Genomic DNA, 23088 nt, shown 5'->3' on the forward strand with positions numbered 1-23088 from the left:
CTATTATGTATTGTTCCCATCCGCAGCACTATTAACCAAACTGAACTTTCTTGTTAATTCAGCTTTGTTTCCTCCTGTTGCGGAAGTATCTTTAGATCCAAGCCCCTCCGGCTCGCTTTGATATTTAAATGATATCCACACTGGTCTCTGGATCGCTGGTTCCAGCCTGGTGTGTTTAGGATGGGAGGGAGGGGGGAAAGAAGGTGAGTGGGGGTGAAAAAATCTGGGCTCTGGATCGAGACTGACAAAAAAAATTGGGAGAGGAGAAAGGGAGGGAAGGGTGGAGAGGCCTGCCACTGTGCCGTTGTTATTGAGCTATATTTGGCAGTGGTGTGTGGGTGTGTATCAGTCTGGCATGGGGGGAGTCAGTCTTCCTCTCGTGTGTGTGTGTGTGTGTGTGTGGGTCAGCTGGGAATGTGAAGAGATGGGGGGGATTGAAGGATGGTGACGGTGAGTGTACAGCACGCTGGGTTTCAGACTGACTGAGGAGGGGCCGAGGGGCTGATCTATTTTTACCCATGACAGGTTTAGCTGACAGTGAGCCAATACGATGAGGGAATCAATGTCTTCTGCTATAGATGTGATGCTCTTCCCAGGTTTCTTTCAGAAGGTGTTGAGGTATTTGAATGGCTTAACTTGATACCTACCCTGGTTATCCTGTTCATGTCTCCAAAGTTATGGCTGAGACAAGATAGTACTTTATTACTCCCCCATAGCGAAACGTTATTACACCAACCAATAGAAAACACACCAATAAATACACAAGGAAACGGAACAACGGACACACCATCTATGCACCATCACACCATCTATGCACCATCACACCATCTATGCACCATCTAAGAGCAGCACATTGTGTGGTGACTGACTGTTGGTGGGTGATATGAACCTGATAATACTGTTTAGATGGGAAGATGGGTGTGGCAATATCTCACTGTTTATAGACAGAGGAACATTAGTAAATGTATGTTGTTAAAGTCTTCACCTCACACACACGCTCCTCAGACACGACTGCATTGGAAAGCACTACAGGAACTTAACATGAACTGGAACTGGCAATAGCTACGCAGGTCACATGGGTCCAGGGCAAGGCCAGACAGGTCACATGGGTCCAGAGCCAGGCCAGACAGGTCACATGGGTCCAGGGCCAGGCCAGACAGGTCACATGGGTCCAGGACAAGGCCAGACAGGTCACATGGGTCCAGGGCCAGGCCAGACAGGTCACATGGGTCCAGGGCAAGGCCAGACAGGTCACATGGGTCCAGGGCCAGGCCAGACAGGTCACATGGGTCCAGGGCCAGGCCAGACAGGTCACATGGGTCCAGGGCCAGGCCAGACAGGTCACATGGATCCAGGGCAAGGCCAGACAGGTCACATGGGTCCAGGGCCAGGCCAGACAGGTCACATGGGTCCAGGGCAAGGCCAGACAGGTCACATGGGTCCAGGGCCAGGCCAGACAGGTCACATGGGTCCAGGGCCAGGCCAGACAGGTCACATGGGTCCAGAGCCAGGCCAGACAGGCCACATGGATCCAGGGCCAGGCCAGACAGGTCACATGGGTCCAGGGCCAGGCCAGACAGGTCACATGGGTCCAGGGCCAGGCCAGACAGGTCACATGGGTCCAGGGCCAGGCCAGACAGGCTATCAACTCAGTGACACAATGGGCTACTTTGAGAGCTTGGATTTGGCCTTAGTAGGTGTTTTTAGATCAAGTAGCAAGTTATTTAGACTGATATCATCTTGGTTGATCATTTGAAAACATGGAGTCTTAGCATCATTTCTTTGTAAACCTTCTGTTCTGTTCTCTGTTCTCTCTCTCTGTTCTCTCTCTCTGTTCTCTCTCTCTGTTCTCTCTCTCTCTCTCTCTCTCTCTCTCTCTCTCTAGGGTTCAGCTGATTCCTACACTAGTAGACCCTCAGATTCCGACGTGTCCCTGGAGGACGACCCGGAGGCGTCTCGGCTAGAAGCCGAGCGCCAGGCCCAACTGCAGCTGGAGAGAGCCAAGGTAGGTAACCTGGCTTCTAACCCCTAGTCAGTTGGAGAGAGCCAACATGCTAGAAATGTAAAGGCAATGTTCTCGCATAGTATCTCAGCTCAATCTGGATTTTATGTTTACGTTTAAATCGCACTAGAGTGCTGATCATCAGCGCTATGAATTTAATCGAGCCCTTAGTCAGGAATAAGTCTGGTTTGAAGTCGAGTGCCAGACACAACTGCAGCTGAGAGAGAGCCAAAGAAGGCAACCTCACCCGATAGTCAGGCCTAGAGAGCCAGGGTTAGTAGAGTCAGGAGTTTAGTTAGTTAATTAGCTTGTTTACGTAAACAGGAGTTTAACCAGGCCAAACTGTAGATGGAGAGAGCTAAGGTGAGCAACACTTCTTCAACCTCTTTTCTCCCCTGCAACTATTCCTCAGGTCGAATGTGTGGATTATAATGACTGTTGGACATTTTAAATGGGAAATTACTAACTTTTGAAGCCTTTTAAAACCTTGAATACAATACATTAAGTTTGCGCCGGACAATTCTCAGCAACAAAAGAGTGATCAAATTAAGATCCTACATCTGTAAATGTGAACTTCTTCTCAGGCAATTTACCTGGTAAAATAAAGGTTGAATATAAAAATAAAGCAGTGTTTAGTCAGGTCCAGAGAGCCAAGGAGAGACCCAAGGAGAGACCCAAGGAGAGACCCCCATAGGATGGGATATTGTCAGGTCAATGCATCCTTTCGTAAACACTGTTTTATGTATCTGTCTGTCCTCCCCAGTCAAAACCCGTAGCATTTGCAGTGAAGACCAACGTGAGCTACTGTGGTGCTCTAGATGCTGACTGTCCTGTCCAAGGTGCTGCTATCAACTTTGAAACCAAAGACTTTCTACACATAAAAGAGGTGAGAGGAGATCAGTAGGCGTCATTATCAACGATCACCATCACGTCCTCACCATCACCACTAGAATGACATTTCTTTAGTTGTTGCAGTAATCTTAAACAGTAGCTATTGTAACCCAGTCCTTACACATTCACAATATGTATGGCCATGACAACCACAGGCATCTCTATCACGGCGGTTACAACCACAGGCATCTCTATCACGGCGGTTACAACCACAGGCATCTCTATCACGGCGGTTACAACCACAGGCATCTCTATCACGGCGGTTACAACCACAGGCATCTCTATCACGGCGGTTACAACCACAGGCATCTCTATCACGGCGGTTACAACCACAGGCATCTCTATCACGGCGGTTACAACCACAGGCATCTCTATCACGGCGGTTACAACCACAGGCATCTATATCACGGCGGTTACAACCACAGGCATCTCTATCACGGCGGTTACAACCACAGGCATCTCTATCACGGCGGTTAGAACCACAGGCATCTCTATCACGGCGGTTACAACCACAGGCATCTCTATCACGGCGGTTACAACCACAGGCATCTCTATCACGGCGGTTACAACCACTGCTGTCATATTGTCGAAACAGCAGTGACAACAGTTTCATTTGGACTTGACTGGAATCCATTTTTGTCTCTTTGCAGAAATACAGCAATGACTGGTGGATTGGTCGGCTGGTGAAGGAAGGGGCAGACATAACTTTCATCCCCAGCCCGGTGAAACTGGAGGCCATGCGGATCAAACAGGAACAGAAACAGGCCCAGAGGTCAGGGTTCATCGTCTCTCCCTGCTACATCCCGAGTCTCTTTCTCAGTAGTCTTTCCTCTATTCCTTGTGTCGTCTTCTACAATCCTCTCCCTGCCTCCTCAAAACTTCAACAAGGACTTTTAAATGATTCCTTGAGTATCATAAGGATGCAAGGGGAGGGTTCAAGGAGATGATTCAAGGAGAGTTAAAGTACTTGTATAGTCCTTGAATCCTCCTCTTGCTCATCGGCACCATGTTGTTGTCCTGCAGGAAAGCGGCGAACTCATCGTCGGGTTGGAGATCCACACCACCTAGTGCAGGTGAGTGACTGCTGTTGGGTGACTGACCACACCACCTAGTGCAGGTGAGTGACAGCTGTTGGGTGACTGACCTCCTCCTTCTCCCTCATACCAGAAACAATTGCTTTTCATTATGTAGCAAAGCATGTTTATCCATAATCAATCAATCAATCAATCAATCATATTTATTTGATAGAGCTCTATTTACATCAGCAGTTGTCACAAAGTGCTTTACAGAAACCCAGCCTAAAACTCAGAGCAATCAACCAAATGCACAGCATTCAGAGTTGAGGTCAACTCCATTTCAATTGAGTCAATTCAGGAAGGATGCTGAAAATCTGATTCCAACCCTGACAGTGTTGTTGCATTTTACTGGATGAGTACGAAAGGGTCTGGAAGGTTGCTACAGGATATCCTGTCTTCAGACACTACACCATCTGCTCTCAGCTTTCATGCTAAATGTGTTTTCTCTTGTTTTTACAAGCCAAACAGAAGCAGAAGCAGGTATGTTTGTAATGCAGATGATTCTACTGTGTATCAGAGCTAGAATTAAAGAATAGCTGTGTCATAACATACTCTCTACTACCAACTGTTTTGCTCTTAGTTGATGACACTGGTAGATTCTAATCTCAATGACTGGAGGGTTACGCTTAGGGCCCAGAGTTATCCCTAACTACATGATCTGACCAGGGCCTTACTAAAAACATAGTAAAACTCAGGGTTCTAGTTATGCTCCAAAGTGTGTGTTGGCCCATTTCAAGCCCAGTGGGTGTTGGCCCGTTCCAAGCCCAGTGTGTGTTTGCCCGTTCCAAGCCCAGTGTGTGTTGGCCCGTTCCAAGCCCAGTGTGTGTTGGCCCGTTTCAAGCCCAGTGTGTGTTGGCCCGTTCCAAGCCCAGTGTGTGTTGGCCCGTTTCAAGCCCAGTGTGTGTTGGCCCGTTCCAAGCCCAGTGTGTGTTGGCCCGTTCCAAGCCCAGTGTGTGTTGGCCCGTTCCAAGCCCAGTGTGTGTTGGCCCGTTCCAAGCCCAGTGTGTGTTGGCCCGTTTCAAGCCCAGTGTGTGTTGGCCCGTTTCAAGCCCAGTGTGTGTTGGCCCGTTTCAAGCCCAGTGTGTGTTGGCCCGTTCCAAGCCCAGTGTGTGTTGGCCCGTTCCAAGCCCAGTGTGTGTTGGCCCGTTTCAAGCCCAGTGTGTGTTGGCCCGTTTCAAGCCCAGTGTGTGTTGGCCCGTTTCAAGCCCAGTGTGTGTTGGCCCGTTTCAAGCCCAGTGTGTGTTGGCCCGTTTCAAGCCCAGTGTGTGTTGGCCCGTTTCAAGCCCAGTGTGTGTTGGCCCATTCCAAGCCCAGTGTGTGTTGGCCCGTTCCAAGCCCAGTGTGTGTTGGCCCGTTTCAAGCCCAGTGTGTGTCTCCCCTGCAGACAGAGCATCTCCCACCCTATGATGTTGTTCCTTCCATGAGACCGGTGGTGTTGGTGGGGCCGTCCCTGAAAGGCTATGAGGTGAGAGGCTAGTCGATACGCACACACACACCACACCTTCCTTGGCCCATTAAGCTAAGATTTTATTGGCCCAATTAAGATTTTTTATTTAATTTAATTTAACTAGGCAAGTCAGTTAATAACAAATTCTTATTTACAATGACAGCCTACCCTGGCCAAACTCGGACGACACTGGGCCAATTGTGCTCCACCCTATGGGACTCCCAATCACGGCCAGTTGTGATACAGCCTGGATTCGAACCAGGGTGTCTGTAATGACACCTCAATCACTGAGATGCAGTGCCTTAGACCACTGCTCCACTCGGGAGCCAAAAAGACACTACATTATGATACAGTAAGAATATGTACTGCCCACTCACAATCCCAGCCTGATGTACATGCACAATATATAGAGTAGATGATGTGTAGGTTATGTCAGGAATGGGATATAAGATGATACTGTCATCAATGTGACTGTATTGAGCTTCTTAGCCCAACAAACAGATCTGCACAACAATAAGGCTTATAATTTAATCAAATCTCTCCATGCTTCAACATTTTCTATCTCTCTCTCTCCTGTGTGGATGCAGACTGAGAGACAAGCAGTTTGTTTTGTGTGTCTATGAAATATTTATGCATTTCTCTGGTGAAATGTGTTTTGTGGATGCTCCAGAGGCATACATCAGCCTCTCTCTGACTTTCTCGCTCTCTCTTTCTCTCTCACTCTCTCCCATAGACAACAGGAGAGCAGAAGCAGGAGAAGTGCTTGGTTTATCCCCTATTTCACAAGACATTCATTTTCCATCTCTCTCTAAGCTCCACTGCCACAGCCAGTCAGACTAACATCTCTCTCTAAGCTCCACAGCCAGTCAGACTAACATCTCTCTCTAAGCTCCACAGCCAGTCAGACTAACATCTCTCTCTAAGCTCCACAGCCTGTCAGATGAACATCTCTTTAAGCTCCACAGCCAGTCAGACTAACATCTCTCTCTAAGCTCCACAGCCTGTCAGATGAACATCTCTCTCTAAACTCCACAGCCAGTCAGACTAACATCTCTCTCTCTAAGCTCCACAGCCAGTCAGACTAACATCTCTCTCTAAGCTCCACAGCCAGTCAGACGAACATCTCTCTCTAAGCTCCACAGCCAGTCAGACTAACATCTCTCTCTAAGCTCCACAGCCAGTCAGACTAACATCTCTCTCTCTAAGCTCCACAGCCAGTCAGACTAACATCTCTCTCTCTAAGCTCCACAGCCAGTCAGACTAACATCTCTCTCTAAGCTCCACAGCCAGTCAGACTAACATCTCTCTCTAAGCTCCACAGCCAGTCAGACTAACATCTCTCTCTAAGCTCCACAGCCAGTCAGACTAACATCTCTCTCTAAACTCCACAGCCAGTCAGACTAACATCTCTCTCTAAGCTCCACAGCCAGTCAGACTAACATCTCTCTCTAAGCTCCACAGCCAGTCAGACTAACATCTCTCTCTAAGCTCCACAGCCAGTCAGACTAATATCTCTCTCTAAGCTCCACAGCCAGTCAGACTAACATCTCTCTCTAAGCTCCACAGCCAGTCAGACGAACATCTCTCTCTAAGCTCCACAGCCAGTCAGACGAACATCTCTCTCTAAGCTCCACAGCCAGTCAGACTAACATCTCTCTCTCTAAGCTCCACAGCCAGTCAGACTAACATCTCTCTCTAAGCTCCACAGCCAGTCAGACTAACATCTCTCTCTCTAAGCTCCACAGCCAGTCAGACTAACATCTCTCTCTAAGCTCCACAGCCAGTCAGACTAACATCTCTCTCTAAGCTCCACAGCCAGTCAGACTAACATCTCTCTCTCTAAGCTCCACAGCCAGTCAGACTAACATCTCTCTCTAAGCTCCACAGCCAGTCAGACGAACATCTCTCTCTAAGCTCCACAGCCAGTCAGACTAACATCTCTCTCTCTAAGCTCCACAGCCAGTCAGACTAACATCTCTCTCTAAGCTCCACAGCCAGTCAGACGAACATCTCTCTCTAAGCTCCACAGCCAGTCAGACTAACATCTCTCTCTAAGCTCCACAGCCAGTCAGACTAACATCTCTCTCTAAGCTCCACAGCCAGTCAGACTAACATCTCTCTCTCTAAGCTCCACAGCCAGTCAGACTAACATCTCTCTCTAAGCTCCACAGCCAGTCAGACGAACATCTCTCTCTAAGCTCCACAGCCAGTCAGACTAACATCTCTCTCTAAGCTCCACAGCCAGTCAGACTAACATCTCTCTCTAAGCTCCACAGCCAGTCAGACTAACATCTCTCTCTAAGCTCCACAGCCAGTCAGACGAACATCTCTCTCTAAACTCCACAGCCAGTCAGACTAACATCTCTCTCTAAGCTCCACAGCCAGTCAGACTAACATCTCTCTCTAAGCTCCACAGCCAGTCAGACTAACATGTCTGTAGATGAAAAGGAAGGAACACTCAGATCCATGTTTTCTACTTCCTAATGTTTACAAAAACAGGCCACACACGAAGTTCTGTCCTTATTTAATACACCATACAGATTTGTGTTCCTTCACTTTCTAAGTATTTCAGAGAGGGAGGAAGCGGGGGAGACAGGTGGAGACAGGGAGAGGAGAAGCTAGAGAGAGAGGGGGGGTGAGAGAGAGGAGGAGAGAGAGAGAGACGGAGAGACGGAGAGAGAGAGATACAACACAGGGATCAGTGTTCTCTCTGTTCCTAACCAATCATCACACTCCCCTCTGTCTCCCAGGTAACAGACATGATGCAGAAGGCCCTGTTTGACTTCCTGAAACACAGGTTTGATGGAAGGTGGGTACAGCCAGAACCACTATGGAATAAGTGTTATAACTGTTTTGTAAAAATCCTTTATGATTTTGAATGCAGTGTATCCGCTTGTCTGGCTGGAATTGTATCCTTATATTGTAAAAGAAAAATGGAATCCATCCATCCATCTAACGATCTATGTTTTTAGAATCTCTATCACGCGGGTGACTGCTGATCTGTCATTGGCCAAAAGGTCTGTATTGAACAAGAAGGCTATCATGGAGAGGTCCAATACACGCTCCAGTCTTGGTAAGAACAGGAGGACTTGTCCTGCAGCACTCATCATCTTTAATGTAGACATTTGTTTGTTTTTCATCTTCATTTAGGGTGTGTAATAACCCTCTATCAGTCCTGAGTACATGGTTTAGACTGTTATGTTGATAGATGTACTACAGGTGTAGAATCTTAATTTGATCACACTGTTGCAGAACTTTCGTGTAATAAGGAAATGTAAAACTTGTAGTGTATTTGAGATTTAAAAAGGCTTCTGAAGTTTGTAATTTCCACTTTGATTTTTCAGGCTTGATTTTCCCTTAAGAAAAATTAATCAACCCCTAGAAAAAGGGCCATAAATTATAATCCACATAATAATTCACATTTCCTGTTGCTTTAGTATTATTTTCCTGCTGTAGCAAACTGTCTCGAATTAAGTTCCAACATCTGTATATGACTCAGGACAGATCACACTTTCTCTGTACTCAGCCCTCTCTCTCTCTCTGTCTCTCTGTGTGTTGGGGTGGTAGCTGAGGTCCAGAGTGAGATTGAGAGGATTTTTGAGCTGGCTAAGACTCTACAGTTCGTAGTTCTGGACGCAGACACTATCAACCACCCAGCACAGCTCCTCAAAACATCCCTGGCTCCTATCATCATTTACGTTAAGGTGTCCTCTCCAAAGGTAAGGACTGATCCACTACCAGCACACGGTTAGTCAGCCAGTCAGCCAGTTAGTCAGTCAGCCAGTCAGTCAGCCAGCCAGTTAGTCAGTCAGCGAGACAGACAGTCAGTCAGCCAGCCAGTTAGTCAGTCAGCCAGCCAGCCAGCCAGCCATATAGTCAGTCAGCCAGTCAGCCAGTTAGTCAGTCAGCCAGTCAGTCAGCCATATAGTCAGTCAGCCAGTCAGCCAGTCAGCCAGTTAGTCAGTCAGCCAGTCAGTCAGCCAGCCAGTTAGTCAGTCAGCGAGACAGCCAGTCAGTCAGCCAGCCAGTTAGTCAGTCAGCCAGCCAGCCAGCCAGCCATATAGTCAGTCAGCCAGTCAGTCATTCAGCCAGCCAGTTAGTCAGCCAGCCAGTTAGTCAGTCAGCGAGCCAGCCAGCCAGCCAGTCAGCCAGCCAGTTAGTCAGTCAGCCAGCCAGCCAGCCATATAGTCAGTCAGCCAGTCAGCCAGTTAGTCAGTGAGCCAGTCAGTCAGCCAGCCAGTTAGTCAGTCAGCGAGACAGCCAGCCAGTCAGTCAGCCAGCCAGTTAGTCAGTCAGCCAGCCAGCCAGCCAGCCATATAGTCAGTCAGCCAGTCAGTCAGCCAGCCAGTTAGTCAGTCAGCGAGACAGCCAGTCAGTCAGCCAGCCAGTTAGTCAGTCAGCCAGCCAGCCAGCCAGCCATATAGTCAGTCAGCCAGTCAGTCATTCAGCCAGCCAGTTAGTCAGCCAGCCAGTTATCCATCCATCCATGATAGTGTCTGCATCCAGAGTGAGATTGAGAGGATTTTTGAGCTGGCTAAGACTCTACAGCTCGTAGTTCTGGACGCAGACACTATCAACCACCCAGCACAGCTCCTCAAAACATCCCTGGCTCCTATCATCATTTACGTTAAGGTGTCCTCTCCAAAGGTAAGGACTGATCCACTACCAGCACACGGTTAGTCAGCCAGTCGGCCAGTTAGTCAGTCAGCCAGTCAGTCAGCCAGCCAGTTAGTCAGTCATTCAGCCAGTCAGTCAGCCAGTTAGTCAGTCAGCCAGTCAGTCAGCCAGCCAGTTAGTCAGTCATTCAGCCAGTCATTCAGCCAGTCAGTCATTCAGCCAGTCAGTCAGTCAGTCAGCAGCCAACCATTCAGTCAGTCAGGGCAGTCAGCCAGCCAGTCAGTGAGCCAACCAGTCAGTCAGTCTGCCAGCCAGCCAGCCAGCCAGCCAGCCAGTCAGCCATGTAGTCAGTCAGCCAGCCAGCCAGTGAGTCATTCAGCCGGCCAGCCATTTAGTCAGCCAGCCAGCCAGTCAGCCAGTTATCCATCCATCCAGCCAGTCATTCAGCCAGCCAGTCAGTCAATAGGCCAGCCAGCCTGCCAGCCAGTCATTCAGTCAGCCAGTCAGTCAGGCAGCCAGCCATATAGTCAGTCAGCCAGTTAGTCAGCCAGCCATTCAGTCAGTCATTCAGCCAGCCAGCCAGTTATCCATCCAGCCAGTCATTCAGCCAGCCAGGCAGTTAGTCAGCCAGCCAGTTAGTCAGCCAGCCTGCCAACCAGCCAGTCAGTCAGTCAGTCAATCAGTTAGTCATTCAGCCAGCAAGTCAGCCAGCAAGTTAATTATTTTCTCTTCTCTCCCAGGTTCTTCAGAGGCTCATTAAATCTCGGGGGAAATCTCAAAGTAAACACCTCAATGTACAGATGATGGCAGGGGACAAACTAGCACAGTGTCCACCCGTATGTAATGAAAATAATACTAATACTTTTATTTGTACAACAATCTACGTTACTCTGTCTGTCCAACATAACGGTAGGCTTACACTCAGCTGATAGGGGTGTTAATAGCATTCCCTTGAGGCTTACCATTTAGTTTTTGACATTGTGTTAACATCTCATCTCTCAGGAGATGTTTGATGTGATCCTGGATGAGAACCAGCTGGAGGATGCATGTGAACACCTGGCAGAATACCTGGACATCTACTGGCGCGCCACTCACCTGCCCTGCTCCGCCCCCCTCAACCCCCTATTGGACCAGAGCGAGGTCACCCCGCCCTCCGCTAACTCCAGCCAACAGGTGAGCTCCTCTCAGCGTGGTGTGTGATGACCAATAGTTCCAGGTTGTGTTGTTTGACGTTGTGCTGTGCATCTTATTAATGCGCTTCCTGAGATTGTCAATTGTGCAGAGCGACTGTAACGGGAAAAAAATAAGTACTTGAACGCCACTAAATAATCTGTTCCTGGACCTGTTGTCATTCTGCTGTTAGCTATTCTCTCATTCATCCTTGTCTTTCTGTGTTTGCAGTTCTCTGAGACTCAAGAGTTAATAGAATGATCACTCCTTAGCTACCACAGGTCTGGGTGAGTAGAACCTTCTCACTATCCCTCCCTAACCCTTTTCTCTGTTCTATTCTATTCTACTTGATTCTAAAAGGAACAGCCACTGCTGTGGGTCAGATGTAAGGGGTCAGAATTTAGAGGTCACCGGGGGTCACAGGAGGACCAGGGGTTGGCAAGGAATTCCTGTCTGGATAGGCACCATCTCCACAGGCCAACCCCTCTCTATCCTGGAGAGAGGGAAGGAGGGCAGGGCAGCTTGTATCTGAGAGAGAGAGAGAGAGAGAGAGAGAGAGAGAGAGAGAGAGAGAGAGAGAGAGAGAGAGAGAGAGAGAGAGAGAAGCATGACAAGGAAGAAAAGGAGAACACCCCCTAACGAAGATGGACCCCCACGCTGCCCCCTGCTGGAGAGTCCTCCCAGTGCCTTGACTACTCCCAGCGTGGCGTGATGCGTCTCGTCACTGCAACCGGACCGTCATCTTGTCCTGGACAAAACACTAACCTTACACCCGAACCCCTCCTAGCAGCACTCAAAACCACTTAGCGGTACCACCTAAACAGTTACACTACTGTTCAAAAGTTTGGGGTCATTTAGAAATGTCCTTGTTTTTGAAAGAAAAGCAAATTGTTTCGTACATTAAAATAACATGAAATTTATCAGAACTACAGTGTAGACATTGTTAATGTTGTAAATGACTATAGTAGCTGGAAACGCCAGATATTTTATGGCATATCTACATAGGTGTACAGAGGCCCATTATCAGCAACTATCACTCCTGTGTTGCTATGGTACGTTGTGTTAGCTAATCCAAGTTATCATTTTAAAAGGCTAATTTATCATTAGAAAACCCTTTTGCAATTATGTTAGCACAGCTGAAAACTGTTGTTCTGATTAAAGAAGCAATAAAATTGGCCTTCATTAGCCCAGTTGAGTATCTGGAGCATCAGCATTTGTGGGTTCAATTACAAGCTCAAAATGGCCAGAAACAAAGAACATTCTTCTGAAACTCTTCAGTCTATTCTTGTTCTGAGAAATGAAGGCTATTCCATGCGAGAAATTGGCAAGAAACTGAAGATCTCGTACAACGCTGTGTACTACTCCCTTCACAGAACAGCGCAAACTGTCTCTAACCAGAATAGAAAGAGGAGTGGGAGGCCCCGGTGCACAACTGAGCAAGAGGACAAGTAGAGGACAAGTAGAGGAGGACAAGTACATGGGCCCCTGTAACGCCTATGTAGATATTCCATTTTTAAAAATCAGCCTTCTCCAGCTACAATAGTCATTTACAACATTAACAATGTCTACACTGTATTTCTGATCATTTTGATGTTATTTTAATGGACAGAAAAATGTGATTTTCTTTCAAAAACAAGGACATTTCTAAGTGACCCCAAACTTTTGAACAGTAGTGTAGGTACAACCCAAACTGTCTCCAGACACAGATGGGTTGGTTCAGTTCACATGCTGAAACATCAAGTGTAATGTAATGCTTATTAGTGACTGTGGGATCAGAAAGTCAGGATTTAAAGATTTGACTGAATATTTGCTGGAATTAGGGCCCACTGGGCAGAGTGGTCACCATTGTATTCACATGTGTTCAGGCACCTGGGCTGGTACACACTATGTAATGACCTTACCTTTCTCTTTCTTTATAGATGTGGTAAAGAGACCAATCCAACTCGACCGAAATCCCATATCAACGCCATTCAGAATCTCCTCATTGCCCTCCATAAAAATTTGCCTACATTTAGGCTATTGTTTATATGTGTATTTGACACTATTTTGGAGTGAAAATCAGATTAAAATGCTTGTATGGATGTCAACCCCAATACAGGTTCATGTCATCATCACTAATCAACTGATTTACCCTTAAAAACAGCTTCAAGTACCACCACCGATTTCTATATGCTAGCTACGCTACCAGCTTCTACGAACAGAAATTAGCATTTAACAGACTTTTTTATAATCACGAAAAGGACTATTTCTAAATATTATGCAGCGAAAACAGTAGCAACCACATTGTGGGCCTGTTAGAACACAAAGATCTTGACAGATTTGAAGAATATCCACTTTGTATAATCTGATTTTTAGAATGTGTTTTTAGATGGTATCCTTTGCTGTTTCCCCGCGGTCTGCGTTCCATTGATCTCTTAACGGCACATATTGCTCGCTCTCGTTTGCTTGATAACTTGTTTTTTTCCCTGGTCTGTTTTGTATTGTGACACAGAGGAATCAAACATATATGAATCAGAGCACATCAAAGCACATTATCAAAGCACAAACTTGCACACTGTCATCTACAACTCTCATGTATATTTATCATGTATCAACATAATGGATCTACAGAAGATCAGAGTAGTTTTGCCATTGAATCCACCAATCAGATCGCAGATAGGGACCGAGATAGGAGGAGTCAGACCAGACACTTTTGCATGTCTGCCTGAAATGTATATATAAAAAAATGTAATGACTAAAAAGATCATCAGTACTTGAGGAGATACGTTAACCGTTTGTAGGGAAGTTCTAAACTTTTAGGCAACACACGAACACTCTCCCTAAAACCAATTCCAGACTGTCCAGAATGTATCACTGTGCAGCCTACAGAACAGGACTTTACTGTAGCTCTCCTCCTACTGGCAGGATTCAGTCTGATCTGTTTCCTCAGACACTACATCACACTCAATGTAGGCTATTTGAGCAGTTGAGTAGCACTTCTTATAACAAGATCAGTTAAAGTTCTGATAATGAATTTAGTTAAAGTCCCCGTGCTCCAGTAGTGAGTAGCCTATAAATGATGCTTCCACTATAATTCAGTTCTTAGGAATTATGATGTAAATCTAGCCATTCCACTGTAACCACAAGGACAGTGACAAAGCAGAGAGGAAGAGGAAGAGAGAGGCCCAACTCGGCAGCAAATCGGTCTCCCTCCAGCAGGTGGCGTTTTTATGTTGTTTCACCCATCAAGCAATGAGTTTTTGGATGGTTGTCAATGAGAGAGTGTTGAATTTGGTCAACAAAATCATTTATGGGTTATTTGCTACGTGAGGTTTATTTGATCAAATAGAAGTTTTGTAATGCTTAAATTGTTACTAGTGTACTGATATAAGTTGGAAAAAACACTTTATATCGGAGTTGTCTCGAAATGGCTATGCATATTCATGGCATGAGGCTAGTAGCAATAGCGTCTCTCTCCGTTGAGTACAGGAGGTTGATGACAACAACCATCATTGAATATTCAAAAAATTATTATAATAATGAGATGTAATCAACCAATCCAAAGAAAGGATAGGCGGGAGCTAGACAGCCTGCTGTGCCGCTTTGTGGACAACGACTCCCATTGTTAGGGAGGAGAGACGTATATCTTGTCAGTATATCCATAATCCTTGGCCAAAGGGTGTCCATAGCACTTCCTGTCATTCATGTGTGTGGAGCGAGGGACCTCTAGTGGTGGGCTTGTGTCACGACACCTGAAGTGACATAGTATTCAATGTTACCCAATTGTAATACCATAATAGAATGTCAACTCATAATGAATCTGAATATAATAGGTAATCTATTCACTATGGATAGCTCTCTGCTTGAGGAAAAAGGAGAATGATGATGTGTTGACCATATGTAGAACAAACACCATTTGTATGAGCTTCCAACCTTTACCAATTCGTAACATATTGTAACATATTGTTACGAATTGGAATTAGCAACATATCATACAAATTTCAGGATTATAATTTAAATTAATCAAGCAAATGTATTTATAAAGCCCTTCTTACATCAGCTGATGTCACAAAGTGCTGTACAGAAACCCAGCCTAAAACCCTAAACAGCAAGAAATGCAGGTGTAGAAGCACGGTGGCTAGGAAAAACTCCCTAGAAAGGCCAAAACCTATGAAGAAACCTAGAGAGGAACCAGGCTATGATGGGTGGCCAGTCCTCTTCTGGCTGTGCCAGGTGGAGATTATAACAGAACTTGGCCAAGATGTTCAAATGTTCATAGATGACCAGCAGGGTCAAATAATAATAATCACAGTGGTTGTAGAGGGTGCAACAGGTCAGCACCTCAGGAGTAAATGTCAGTTGGCTTTTCATAGCCGATCATTCAGTGTATCTCTACCGCACCTGCTGTCTCTAGAGAGTTGAAAACAGCAGGTCTGGGACAAGGTAGCACGTCTGGTGAACAGGTCAGGGTTCCATAGCCGCAGGCAAAACAGTTGAAACTGGAGCAGCAGCACAGCCAGGTGGACTGGGGACAGCAAGGAGTCATTAGGCCAGGTAGTCCTGATTCATGGTCCTACAGCTCAGGTCCTCCGAGAGAAAGAAAGAGAAAGGGATAGTAAAAGAGAGAGAGAAAATTAGAGAGAGCATACTTAAATTCACACAGGAAACCGGATAATAACAGGAGAAATACTCCAGATATAACAGACTGACCCAAGCCCCCCGACATATAATCTACTGCAGCATCAATACTGGAGGCTGAGACAGGAGGGGTTGGGAGACACTGCGGCCCTGTTCGACGATGCCCCCGGACAGGGCCAAACAGGCAGGATATCACCCCATCCACTTTGCCAAAGCACAGCCCCCAAACCACTAGAGGGAAATCTTCAACCACCAACCTACTATCTTGAGACAAGGCTTAGTATTGCGTATTGTGCACAGCATCATACGAAAGGGAGGACGTTGTGCACAGCATCATACGAAAGGGAGGACGTTGTGCACAGCATCATACGAAAGGGAGGACGTTGTGCACAGCATCATACGAAAGGGATGACGTTGTGCACAGCATCATACGAAAGGGAGGATGTTGTGCACAGCATCATACGAAAGGGATGACGTTGTGCACAGCATCATACGAAAGGGAGGACGTTGTGCACAGCATCATACGAAAGGGAGGACATTGTGCACAGCATCATACGAAAGGGAGGACGTTGTGCACAGCATCATACGAAAGGGAGGACATTGTGCACCATTTTCACCAACCCGTTTTGGCTCATGAGTGCTACTTTCAAAACTACTGGTTAAATTATAAAACACCTTTATAAGGTTTCTTTAAAGGAGCTACATGTATGTTTTTTTGCATAGTAGTACAGACCTGAAGCTTTCCCAAGAAAACACGAGCTTTAAGCACAGAGCAGCACGCGTCTCAGTACAGAAAAACACTCACATAAGTATTGCTTTATCATTACATAAAGCTATACATTAATGAAATGAATTACTACCACAGTTAATTAAATGTATGTGCATGACAACATATTTATTTAAAAGGAACGTCATATTTATTTTACAAGTAAAAGGAACGTCATATTTATTTTACAAGTAAAAGGAACGTCATATTTATTTTACAAGAACATATCATATTTATTTCTATGTAGAAGGGCTTTCCAGGACCATAATAAGTCACTATAGCTTTTCACTTGTCATTCTGAAGAGAAAATGAATGGATGACAATCACATGATGTATTCAGTATTTATGTATCATTACATATTTGTATATATTGTATATTTAAGCAATAAGGCCTGAGGGGGTATGCTATATGGCCAATATACCACGGCTAAGGGCTGTTCTTAGACACAACGCAACATGGAGTGCCTGGATACAGCCCTTAGCTGTGGTATATTGTACCATGTACCACAAACCCCCGAGGTGCCTTATTGCTATTATAAACTGGTTACCAACTTTAAAAATATATATGTTTTGTCATACCCATGGTATATGGTCTGATATACCACAGCTGTCAGACAATCAGCATTCAGGGCTCGAACCACCCAGTTTATAATTAATTCTCAGTTCTTCCTCAGTAATATTAAGGTGCACAAAATCTACAAATGTTGACAGACAACATCTAGAAAATGTACTGTAGACCTACTTAAATGCTCATGTCTTCAAAGCCTCATAAGCATGTATTTATATATAAATAGTGTGTTTTCTTTCTTTTTAGTATGAAACACTGAACGTGTCCACTACTTTTGAGCAGAGCCATGTGCCCTGGTCAAACTATGTGCACTACAGGGGACAGGAGGCCATTCAGATGCAACCACTGTAATTATTTCCATTGATTGACCTCTAACCTAACATTTTTGCAGTTTTGAGAGACATTATAAGGCTTGAGAACTACACAACACACACACACACACATACACCAACCAAGCACAGTTTCACTGCTGAAACACAACAATCTGAATCAATCTCACTTGCATTCCATTTTTATTGCAGGTAATTTATATATATTTTTTAAACAAGTAAAATCTTTGGATATCCGAAGCACAATTTTTTACTATTATAATTTTCAATCGTTTCCCGCCCGACATACCTAAATTCTGTATGCAATACAAAGTCTTCTAGCTCCGACAAGACAGTAGCTGAACCTATCAAGACTCCTCTTCTGTTTAAGACGGGGTAAAAACTGCACTATTTTTATTTTTATGTCTGATTTATATTTATACTGCAATACATGCACTAAATGTAACTGCTGTACCCACCACCACCTCCAATACTGAATATGATGTCTGGTGTAATAACAACAATGTTCAGAAAAGTCAACATATGAAATGTCCTACTAACCTGCTGTACCGAATGCATCTGTTTTCAATAGCACATTATGAAAAATAAACAGAACATTTGACTGATGTTTACAAATGCTCTGGCTTTGTTATTTCAGAAAATCCCCCACCACATAATTTGTCCAGTATTCAACAGTAGTTGCGTGATTGGACAGAAACAACCACTATGTCACCAGCAGATGGAAGTGTTTACCTTGTTAGACTGTATCATGTCTGTTACCTGGGAGACTAGGGGGAGGATGATGATTGGTTAGGGACAGAACTCACTCTCTCTCTCACATCCTGTTGTATCTCCGATGCTGTGGTCCCTGTCAATCCGCCCATGTCCAGTATGCCAGCCAGAAGGTTAAAGCCTTTGGTCAGGGAGGTCCAGCACCCCCCCACCCCACCCCTTCTCTCTCTCCCTCTCTGATGCTGTGGTCACTGTCTCCCCGTTCATGTCCTGTGTGCCAGCCAGCAGGCTAAACAAGGCTATGTGACATCAGAGAGGTTTCAAATGTAATGTCTTTGGCTTCGTTACAAGAGATGTCAGTGCCAGCGGTGAAGTGGCGTCCTGGCAGTGGGACTAGGACACACTGTCTGAGTCCCATTACGTGGCCTCCTGGCTGTGGGACTAGGACACACTGTCTGAGTCCCATTACGTGGCCTCCTGGCTGTGGGACTAGGACACACTGTCTGAGTCCCAAATGGCACCCTATTCCCAACACCAGGGTTTACAATCCTATTATCTACATCAGGGTTTACAACCCTATTATCTACATCAGGGTTTACAACCCTATTGTCTACATCAGGGTTTACAACCCTATTATCTACATCAGGGTTTACAACCCTATTATCTACATCAGGGTTTACAATCCTATTATCTACATCAGGGTTTACAACCCTATTATCTACATCAGGGTTTACAACCCTATTATCTACATCAGGGTTTACAATCCTATTATCTACATCAGGGTTTACAACCCTATTATCTACATCAGAGTTTACAACCCTATTATCTACATCCGGGTTTACAATCCTATTCCATACATCCAGGTTTACGATCCTATTCCATACATCAGGGTTTACAACCCTATTATCTACATCAGGGTTTACAACCCTATTATCTACATCAGGGTTTACAACCCTATTATCTACATCAGGGTTTACAATCCGATTATCTACATCAGGGTTTACAACCCTATTATCTACATCAGAGTTTACAACCCTATTATCTACATCCGGGTTTACAATCCTATTCCATACATCAGGGTTTACAACCCTATTATCTACATCAGGGTTTACAACCCTATTATCTACATCAGGGTTTACAACCCTATTCCCTACATCCCTACAGAAAGAGAGAGAGAAAGAGAAAGAGAGAGAGAGAGAGAGAGAAAGAGAGAGAGAGAGAGAGAGACCAATTGTGCAAGTTCTCCCGCTTAAAAAGATGAGAGAGGCCTGTAATTTTCATTATAGGTACACTTCAACTATGACAGACAAAATGAGGGAAAAAAGTCAAGAAAATCACATTGTAGGATTTTTAATGAATTTATTTGGTCAATAACAAAAGTTTATCTCAATACTTTGTCATTGTCAACAAAGGGTATATAACAGAGGTCAAACGTTTTCTGTAAGTCTTCACAAGGTTTTCACACACTGTTGCTGGTATTTTGGCCCATTCCTCCATGCAAATCTCCTCTAGAGCAGTGATGTTTTGGGGCTGTTGCTGGGCAACACAGACTTTCAACTCCCTCCAAAGATGTTCTATGGGGTTGAGATCTGGAGACTGGCTAGGCCACTCCAGGACCTTGAAATGCTTCTTACGAAGCCACTCCTTCGTTGCCCGGGCGGTGTGTTTGGGATCATTGTCATGCTGAAAGACCCAGCCACGTTTCATCTTCAATGCCCTTGCTGATGGAAGGAGGTTTCCACTCAAAATCTCATGATACATGGCCCCATTTATTCTTTCCTTTACACGGATCAGTCGTACTGGTCCCTTTGCAGAAAAACAGCCCCAAAGCATGATGTTTCCACCCCCATGCTTCACAGTAGGTATGGTGTTCTTTGGATGCAACTCAGCATTCTTTGTTCTCCAAACACGACGAGTTGAGTTTTTACCCAAAAGTTATATTTTAAGCAGGGGGACACATCTGGCACTGCAGGATTTGAGTCCCTGGCGGTGTAGTGTGTTACTGATGGTAGGCTTTGTTACTTTGGTCCCAGCTCTCTGCAGGTCATTCACTAGGTCCCCCCGTGCGGTTCTGGGATTTTTTTGTGATCATTTTTACCCCACGGGGTGAGATCTTGCGTGGAGCCCCAGATCGAGGGAGATTATCAGTGGTCTTGTATGTCTTCCATTTCCAAATAATTGCTCCCACAGTTGATTTCTTCAAACCAAGCTGCTTACCTATTGCAGATTCAGTCTTCCCAGCCTGGTGCAGGTCTACAATTTTGTTTCTGGTGTCCTTTGACAGCTCTTTGGTCTTGGCCATAGTGGAGTTTGGAGTGTGACCGTTTGAGGTTGTGGACAGGTGTCTTTTATACTGATAACAAGTTCAAACAGGTGCCATTAATACAGGTAATGAGTGCAGGACAGAGGAGCCTCTCAAAGAAGAAGTTACAGGTCTGTGAGAGCCAGACATCTTGCTTGTTTGTAGGTGACCAAATACTTATTTTCCACCATAATTTGCAAATAAATTCATTAAAAATCCTACAATGTGATTGTAAAAAAAATCCTACAATGTGATAAACATGGAAAACTGATGGGACTAGCAAAAAGTTATCAACGGGGCCCTGGTGAAATGTGTTGTTGATTTCATGTTGAATTCAGGTAAGTTGACAAATCAACCAAATGTAAATCCAAACTAGACAATGAACTGTCGTCTGTGCCCAGTGGGTAATTACCTACCAGCTAAATGTGTTGTTCTTCATCCTAATGGAAAAATGACTGGTTTACAATAATGTTGCTGAATATCAGATTCTGTATAAACTATTCAGGGATATTTATGTTGTGAAAGGAGATTTTTGTAGTATCATGTTGTAGGTTTACTCATTCATCCATGTGCTGAGTGTTCTCAGTGTTCACACCCATAGGTCGTCTGCCTCTCTCAATACACGCTGAGTGAAAAGCACTGTCTGTCTGTCTGTCAGTCTATCTGTCTCTCTATCATTTACACCACATTTATCATGCAATACTCTAAAACAAGGTATATAAATTATTACTCTAATACAAGATATGTAAATTATTACTCTAATACAAGGTATAACAATTATTTATTTTGTACAAAGTATAACACTTTTCTTTCTCTCATACAAAGTATAACAATTCTATCTCACTGTTTTTAATGCAACATCTCTGGGGGGGTACGATTTCCAATGTATTTATTACATATGCCAAAGAAACAGGGAACTTGAACTCAATAGAGAGGTAGATCAGATGTGCTTGACCTGAAGAGCTGTATCTGATGACGCCTCAGCCACACGTGAGCCAACCAAAACCACTAGTAAAAGGCAGCATGCATTGTCCTGTGTGAACATCTAGAATCTAGGATGTTTCTCATTTCACCGGATTAGGCCTAAAGTAGATGATTTACTCCACTGCTGTCTCTATGTTAGATCAGCACGGCATCGGATTGAACTCTTAAGGCTGGTTTATACTTGGTATAGTACAATTGTAAACCAGCATTTAGGACAAATTGAGGACTGGCACACATGACTGACACTCAGTTAACCTTAGACTCATAGCCTTATATAGCCTTTACAGAAGGTTGTTACAGTACTCTACAGTACATCTGTTATTTGACTGGGAACCATGAAATAATGGGCTTTGAATTTATCTGTGCATTTTTATCATCAAAAAGTTGTTTTCTAACTGATCACTTGCTTTGCCTCTTTGAACAAAATTTGGAAGAGAAGACATTTGAATACCATGAAGACTGTTAGATTATTTCAGGTAGCAGTGCTCCCAAATGTACTGTACTTCACAGGTCCACATCAAAACGAAAAGCACAGGATCAGGAAGAGTCATGCAAATGGTCTAAGGCACTGCATCGCAGCGCTAGCTGTGCCACCAGAGACACTGGGTTCGCGCCCAGGTTCAGTCGCAACCGGCTCTGTTGCAGCCTGGGCCCTCTTTTATCTTCCAACTTCATTCCTTTAGTTGTGTGGTGATGCGCACACTCACAAACAAACATGCGCACACACACACACACACACACACACACACACACACACACACACACACACACACACACACACACACACACACACACACTGTACATCTCCACAAACTGCCATTAGATGCCTGAGAATTCTTTAGACAAAAAAGCGAGGGAGGAGGAGGAAGAGGAGAGAGAGAGAGAGAGAGAGAGAGAGAGAGAGAGAGAGAGAGAGAGAATACCACACGACTGTGTGTGGAGAAACTGGTGAAGAATGACTTTCCTGCGAGATAGGAAAACAACATCAAACAGGATTACCAACCCATGTTGTCCTTGATCTTTGAAATGTTGCCGTCATACACCACGCTTTCTCTTCCATACCTACAACACCCTAAGATGATCTTAACACAGAACTGTGAGTTGCACTGTAAGTCAAGAATTGGGCCCAACATGTTAAAGGCCCAATGCAGTCGTTTTTATATCAATATCAAATATTTCTGGGTTACAATGAAGTACTTTACTGTAATAGATTTCCATTAAAATTGCAAAAAAATGTCAAGCGAGAATTTTATCTGGGAGAGGTCTGAGTGGGGAGGGGAAACATTGTTATTCTAACTTCCACGATGCATATAAGGCCCTCCCCCGCCCTCCTTTCGGGAAAGCTGACCACGACTCCATTTTGTTGCTTCCAGCCTACAGACAGAGACTAAAACAAGAAGCTCCTGCGTTCAGGTCTATTCAACACTGGTCCAACCAATCTGATTCCACGCTTCAAGACTGCTTCGATCACGTGGATTGGATTGTGTTCCGCATTGCGTCCAACAATAACATTGGCGAATACGCTGATTCGGTGAGCATTAGAAAGTGCATCGGCGATGTTATATCCACAGCAACGATTAAAACATTCCCAAACCAGAAACCGTGGAT

General features: G+C 44.9%; 1 protein-coding gene across 1 annotated transcript; it reads left to right on the plus strand.

Annotated features, from left to right (window-relative positions):
- Positions 1-441: 441 nt before the first annotated feature.
- Positions 442-18088, plus strand: LOC115125792 (voltage-dependent L-type calcium channel subunit beta-3-like). The gene is made up of 16 exons (XM_065021096.1): positions 442-450; positions 1086-1652; positions 1886-2005; positions 2766-2888; positions 3544-3665; positions 3917-3966; positions 4430-4449; positions 5354-5434; positions 8167-8225; positions 8389-8489; positions 8984-9167; positions 9321-9375; positions 10774-10869; positions 11036-11206; positions 11435-11490; positions 13123-18088. The coding sequence occupies exons 1-15, from the start codon at positions 442-444 to the stop codon at positions 11462-11464; spliced, it is 1788 nt and encodes a 595-aa protein (XP_064877168.1). The 3' UTR covers positions 11465-11490; positions 13123-18088.
- Positions 18089-23088: the final 5000 nt, after the last annotated feature.

This window comes from Oncorhynchus nerka, linkage group LG7, assembly GCF_034236695.1.
Source record: "Oncorhynchus nerka isolate Pitt River linkage group LG7, Oner_Uvic_2.0, whole genome shotgun sequence".
NCBI lineage: Eukaryota > Metazoa > Chordata > Actinopteri > Salmoniformes > Salmonidae > Oncorhynchus > Oncorhynchus nerka.

Bases quoted from the DNA above. Each gene is read 5' to 3' on its own strand.
- LOC115125792 (XM_065021096.1), top strand. The intron at 2,006-2,765 runs GTAGGTAACCTG...TGTCCTCCCCAG, and splicing joins TGCAGCTGGAGAGAGCCAAG to TCAAAACCCGTAGCATTTGC. The intron at 10,870-11,035 runs GTATGTAATGAA...CTCATCTCTCAG, and splicing joins AACTAGCACAGTGTCCACCC to GAGATGTTTGATGTGATCCT.